Raw genomic sequence first — 6,236 nt, forward strand, 5'->3', positions numbered from 1 at the left:
AACTTGTTGCCAGGACAAGGTTAAGGCTATGCGTTTGTTCAATAAGGCTTAGAAGAACTCAATACCTAAAGATGTCGAAGGCTTCCGGATCAGAAGATGAACCTCTGGTGCCAGATGACTTTGATGATGACTTCTACAAGGAACTATGCGACAAAATCCCTGAGGTATCAATCTGGAAACATAATAAACATATGTAATAAGCATATTATTCGTAGGCCACCAAAGCTCTGCGGCAAAAGGATACTCCCAACAATGCGGACAATGTCCAAAGGCTGCTCATCTGCGGCAGTCGCTATAAAAGCGATCTCAGACTTGAGAAGGAACGCTCCCAGGAACTTCGAAAGGAGATTGAAAGCCTCGAAGAGCGCTTGGAAAATGCGGCTAAGGTCACCAAAATGGACATGGCCACCATTGAGGAGCTACGTGGAATCATAGGTAAGTAGTTCTCAAGTATCTGCAAACAAAAAATGGCTATAATAATGGTTTGCATTTGCAGAGGGTGCTTGGAAGCAGAAGGATGCTGCTCAGATTCGTGAACAATCCGCTCAGGACGAGGTCCTAAGTCTGCGCGAGAAACTGGATGAATCAGAGCAGATGGTGGCCCATCTAAATGAGAAACGGCTGGCCATGAGTAAGCGGGACGATGGCAAGGAACGGGAGCGTCTCAAAGCCGAGATTGCCGATCTCAACAAGCGATTGCAATTGCAACGGACCTACGCCACAGAACTGGACCACACCATCGAAGGATTGGAGGCTAAAAACAAGGAACTGCTCAAGCTACTGGATGTTCGTTACATGATTACTCTGTTTTACCATAAAACTAAACAGTATTTTACATATCAGGAAACCTCCAGCGATGCCTGCAACTTGAAACGCAAAAGTGATGCCTTGACCAAGGAACTTTCTACGATGAAGACCGAGGAGTCACGCTACCAGGAGCAAATTTCCCAAATGAAGTCCGCCAACGAGCACTTAACCAAGGTGAAAGTGCGCCAGAACCTGCAGATTCTGTCCCTCAAGACGAACCTGGAACACTTAAACACGCAGCACAACGCAGCCAACAACAAGCTGGCCAAGATCACGGTGGACTTGGAGTACACGGTGCAGGAAAGGGACAAGAACAAACGGGCTCTGAATCAGCGCATCAATCTACTGAAGGTGCGCGAGGATGAACTGATTAAGGTGCGCCAGGACAATGGGAAGCTGGCCAAGTCCCAGGAGGCGATTGCTCGTAAGTATGCGGTATTAGACGAGGCTAAACGAGAAGTGGAAACACTGAACATAAGGCTAAGGTAAGGATCTATATTTGATAAAAGATAATCTACTAGAAAACTTAACATATGTTACAGAACCCAGCTGGGCACCCAAGACAAGGAGCTGGAGTCGATGCGTCGGGTGGTCCATCACTTCGAGAAGAACAACGAAAACTTGACCAAGGAGCGGGATTCCCTGAGGCGGGAACTGCAGGCCGAGCACCAACAGCTCGAGCAGAGCAATGCACTGCACCAAGAGGCTCAGCATGAAGTGCGTGCTCTTAAGGACACCATCACCACGATGGACACCAAGCTGAAGAAGCTCAACGAGGACGCCAACAAGCTCAAGAAGGAGAAGACCAAAAAGCTTGACGAGATTCAGCACTGGATAGACAAATTGGATGCGTTGCAGAGTAAGTCTTGGTATCTAGTGATCTGTAAGATGATATCTGTAGCACACTTTTTCCAGATGAGATGCACTTGAAGGAGAATTACGAGATCGAACTGAAGCGCACCATCAGCGACTTGGAAGCCAAGTGCTCCAAGTTCCAGCAACAGCATGATGGTCTTGCGGCTGAGCGCCAGACCCTTCAGCGCAGTGTCCAGCTGGCCGATGAGGAGCGGCAGAAGCTGCGCGATCAACTGGTGAATCTGCAGGCGCACGTCGAGAAACTTAAGGCCAAGATCGGGTACAGGGATGGCGAGATGTCCAGACTCCAGTTGCAGATCGATCGCATGGAGAAGGAGCGCCGACTGCTACGCAACGACATCCGGCATGCCCAGCTGGGTCAGCAGCACACCAAGGCGGAACTGCTGGACAAGCGAAAGGAGAACGATCGGCACGCCAAATCGCTGCAAGAGGACGAGCAGAAGCTGGCGCGCCTGCGCAAGGATGTGGACAAACTGATGAACGAGAAGAATGCCATCAGTGCGGCGCTGACCAAACGCAACGAGGAGTTCGATCGACTCAAGCACAGCCAGGAGAACCTGCAAACGGTTTACGATCAGACCCAGAGGCAGTGCAGCCAGTGTCAGGACGATATGCGTCTAATGGGCGTGGAGATAAAGAATCTGCGTACGGAAAGGGATGTCCTGCGCGCGGATAGAGAGAGTGCAGCGGATCTGCGCCAGGAACTGCTGCAAATGCATCGCTTGCTCAACCAGGAACGAATCAAGGCGCGTGCCCTGCAGGACGAGATGGTCACGCCCATGAATGTGCATCGGTGGCGTCTCCTGAGCGGCAAAGATCCAGAAAAAATGGATCTGCTCGGGCGCATTAGCATCCTCCGAAAGCAGTTGCTCCAGCAGAACGTGGCCGCCTCGGAGCAGGAACGGGCGCTCAATGAAGCCCAACAGCTCTATGCGGCCTTGAGGGAGTTCATGCTCAAGCTGCCCAGCCATAAAGTGCGGGCGGAGCTCAACAGCGTTAAGGTATATTCAGATGGGATTGCCATAAAGTATGAGATCTAATTATTCATCTTCCAACAGGCTAACCTATCCGCCAAGGATCGCAAACTGAAGGTTCTGAAGGCCGAGCTCAGTGCCCGCGAGGCAGACGAGAAGACCAAGAAGGAGAAGCTGGAAGAGATGCGTGTTAGCTTAGCTCTAACCAAGACCCAGTTGCTAGAGGAGAAGAAGCACAAGCAGAAGCTCCTTGAGGAGCGACAGTTGCTGGAGCAGATGCATTGCTACTCCGCGCCCGCCCAACTGCCTAGGACTCTGGGGGCGGGCTTCAAGATGGTCAGTAGTCTACTCTAATACTACTATTACCTTACAATATATATATATAAATGCTATGAACAATACAAATTTTTGATAATAATGTTTTCTTTAATATTCTGAAAGTGAAAAAGATACCCTATCGAAGTTGGAGGCGGTCCTCCATATGTACATATATGTGGATACCATCATCCAGCTTTTGCAGATTAACTTTCGCAGGTGGCAGACATGTCGAACACCTGTTCCGTGAATTCATCCTCGGTCGCCTTGCCATTGTGAATCGAGAAATCCCCCCTGCCATCGAAGTTCTTCTTGTTCTGCAGATGATGCAGGCGCAGTTGCTCCTGGAAGCCGTCTATCAGGTGCTCCCTGGTCTTGAGGTCGATCTCGTTGATCCTGAGCTCAGCTTTCATGGCCTTGAGTTGGCGGGTCTGGCGGCGATTGATGCGCTGCTGGATGCAGAGCTTCTGGCGCACACTCGGATCGGGGAGATTCGTCATCTGGCGCTTGAACTCCTCGTGAACGTGCTTCAATTCGGCCAGCTCCTTGGCCTTGTTTTCCCGTTCCACGGATAGCCGAATGTTGCGCTTCAGCAGCTGTTGAATCTTGCGGATCAACTCGAAGCGGCGCGGATCCTTGCCCAGCAGGACTCGCCAGCGATGGATGCGACAGGGGCGGGACAACTCCTCCGAGTAGGCGGATACCTTAAGCCTCTCCTGGTTGAGCTGTCGCTCCAATCGAATCACATCATGGCGCATGGCCGCCTTGTTGCCCACCTCGCGCTGCATGCATTCGTGCGAAGTTCGCAGGTTTACAACTTCCAGTTTGAGCAACCTGATGTCCTCCACCCTTTGGTTGTACTGCATGGTTCCCCGATCGATGGCCTTCTGCATCATATCCAGTTTCTCCCTTAGCAGACGCACCTCATCATTCCTCCTAACCATTTGCAAGCCCACCAGACTCTTCTCTTTAGTGACCTCGTCCAGGGCGCAGGCCATGTGCTTAAAGCGCTTTTCATCGGTATCGATGGTGTGGGCGGCTTGTTCCACCCGGATCTTCATCTCGCGAAGATCCGTCTTTGTGCTAGCCAACAGGCGACTTTTGGCGTGAATCTCGTTCTGCTTCTGCTTCACAGTTCGGTTCAGCTGCTCAATCTGGTTCTTCAGGCTGGAGATCTCCTTTTCGTTAATGGCCAGCGAGCTGGTCATCTGGTTGATCTGGTGCGTCAACTTGGTCATTGTGTTCTGCAGCGTGGACCGGTCCCTCGAGCACATGTCCATCGTCTTCATCAGCATGACCTTCTCCGATTGGATCACTTCCATATGCTTCTTGACGTTCGTGAATTCCTGCTGTTTCTGCTGCAGCTCCACTTGAAGCACCTCCAATCGCTCAGACTTCAGGGCAAGTGTCTCTGAAGGAATCCAGTTCGAATCAATTTCAATATCTAATGCTTTTCTTCGCATGCTCACCCTCGATCTCATCGACCTTCTTGTAGGCATCGTTAAGCTCCAGGCTCTGTTCCCGCTTTTCTCGAGCGATTTTCTGCACCTGCAGGTCCTTCTCGTCCAGCTGCTTGTTGGCTCGAAGCAGGTCAGTTAGCAAATCCTGCATTTGGTGGCGAATAGACGCGATTTCGTGCCGCACTCCGGCTACAATGTCATTCAAACGGCTGATCTCTGCTCTCAGCTTGTCCCGCGAACGACCTATTTCCTCCTTTTGGCGGATGGCCGCATTCAGCTTGGCGGTGGCCATCAGCATCTTCTTCTCCTGGACCTTGAGCTCATTTCTAAAAGGTCGTAAGGTAGTATCAATACTATTCTAGAAATATGATACTCACTGATTGACCAGAACTTGATCGTTGAGCTCCGTGTTCTTCTTGGCCAGCAGGTGGAATCGTCGCTCCAGGATCATCGAGTCGTCCGCCTTCTTTTTGGCATCCCGCTCGGCTGCACGGCGCGCCAATTCGAGATCTAGCTTGTCCCGTCTCTGGGCATCGTTGAGACCCTCGGACACCTTTAGACTCGTTTGCAGCTTGTTCTTCTCATCCTCCATGATTCGGAGGGACTTGGTCAGGGTATGGTTCTCCCGCGAAAGACGATCGCTGCACTGCTTTAGTGCTTCGTTGGTGGCAGCCAGCTCCACAAAATCCTTCTCGGCCGCCTGGAGGTCCTCGTTTTGCTGCACCACGGCGACCAGCTCCTTGTTCAGATGCAGCAGCCGATCCTCGTACCTATCCTGCTCCACATTACATCTGTGCTCCAGCCTAAAGTTGTCCAACTCGGCTTTCTTCGCCCGCGCATTGAGCTTGGAGATAATCTCCTTGTATACCTCAATCATGACTTCCACCGACTCCGAGTAAAGGCGGTTAGTTTGCAGTCGCTTCTGGTGGTCCTTCAGCTCGGCAGCCAGCCGATCGCGCTCCCGAAGGACCAAGCGATGAAGTTGGAGGTCCTTGCTGCGAAAAGGATCAGTTCTAGTAAACTAGGAGACCTCACTGGGGGGTATAGTAGATGAACTCACGTAGAGATTGGCACCTGATCGGTCGTGCCTTTTGTGATATTTAATTGATCGCTGCGCACCAGTGACATCAGCTGCAGCTGCATGGTCTCCTCCCGATTCTTGGTCGCGTCCTCGTTCCGCCAGGCGTCCTCCAAGGACTCACGCAAGTGCTCCATCATCGCCTCCGAGATGGCCGTGGTCCGCAGGGCCAGTTGCAGCTTCTCGTCCGCCGTTCTCACCTTCTCATGCATTGCCCTGCCCTGCTCCACCTCGCTGGCGTAGTGCGTATGCAGTCTGGAGAGGATGTCCACGTACAACTTGACCTTGCCCGCCAGAAAGGGGAAGCGTTCGCTAAGACTTTGCACCAGCTGGTAGGAGCTTGAGAAAAACTTATCGTTAAGATCACGCAGTAGATTTATCTGCGCCGGCTCCACGCTCTCCCGGAATCGCTCCTCCAAGTTCATCATCGAAACCGACTTCGAATTCACAGAGGTGGACTTAAAGAGCTTGGACATCTTGCGCTTCGAGGATTTCATCTTCAGGGTATCAAGCAACTAAGAAAAACAACCGCCAAGGATTGCAGGATAACGAAGAAATCCTCCCGAAAATCAAAGAAAAAAAATTCAAAATCAACAAAAAAAATTGTTGTGTAATCAGTGTGACGTTCTAGTGTAATACATTGTATTCAGGATTGCCCCATTCCGAAATTGAAATGAAAAATGGAATAGTTTTTATTTAAGCATAAAATTGCGTATATTTCTTAAA

General features: G+C 51.0%; 2 protein-coding genes across 2 annotated transcripts; one reads left to right on the top strand and one right to left on the bottom strand.

Annotated features, from left to right (window-relative positions):
- The first annotated feature begins 71 nt into the window (after positions 1–71).
- On the top strand, positions 72–3,011 carry LOC6617140 (cilia- and flagella-associated protein 58). Its single transcript, XM_032723021.1, has 7 exons — positions 72–164; positions 216–435; positions 497–786; positions 844–1,292; positions 1,350–1,666; positions 1,723–2,684; positions 2,742–3,011. The coding sequence occupies exons 1-7, from the start codon at positions 72–74 to the stop codon at positions 3,009–3,011; spliced, it is 2,601 nt and encodes an 866-aa protein (XP_032578912.1).
- Positions 3,012–3,071: 60 nt separating this feature from the next.
- LOC6617141 (cilia- and flagella-associated protein 58) lies at positions 3,072–6,154 on the bottom strand. The gene is made up of 4 exons (XM_002041432.2): positions 5,493–6,154; positions 4,810–5,427; positions 4,442–4,758; positions 3,072–4,383 (listed from the first exon to the last, which is right to left on the bottom strand). The coding sequence occupies exons 1-4, from the start codon at positions 6,005–6,007 to the stop codon at positions 3,179–3,181; spliced, it is 2,655 nt and encodes an 884-aa protein (XP_002041468.1). The 5' UTR covers positions 6,008–6,154; the 3' UTR covers positions 3,072–3,178.
- Between the last annotated feature and the right edge of the window lie 82 nt (positions 6,155–6,236).

Source organism: Drosophila sechellia, chromosome 3R (genome assembly GCF_004382195.2).
Source record: "Drosophila sechellia strain sech25 chromosome 3R, ASM438219v1, whole genome shotgun sequence".
Lineage (NCBI taxonomy): Eukaryota > Metazoa > Arthropoda > Insecta > Diptera > Drosophilidae > Drosophila > Drosophila sechellia.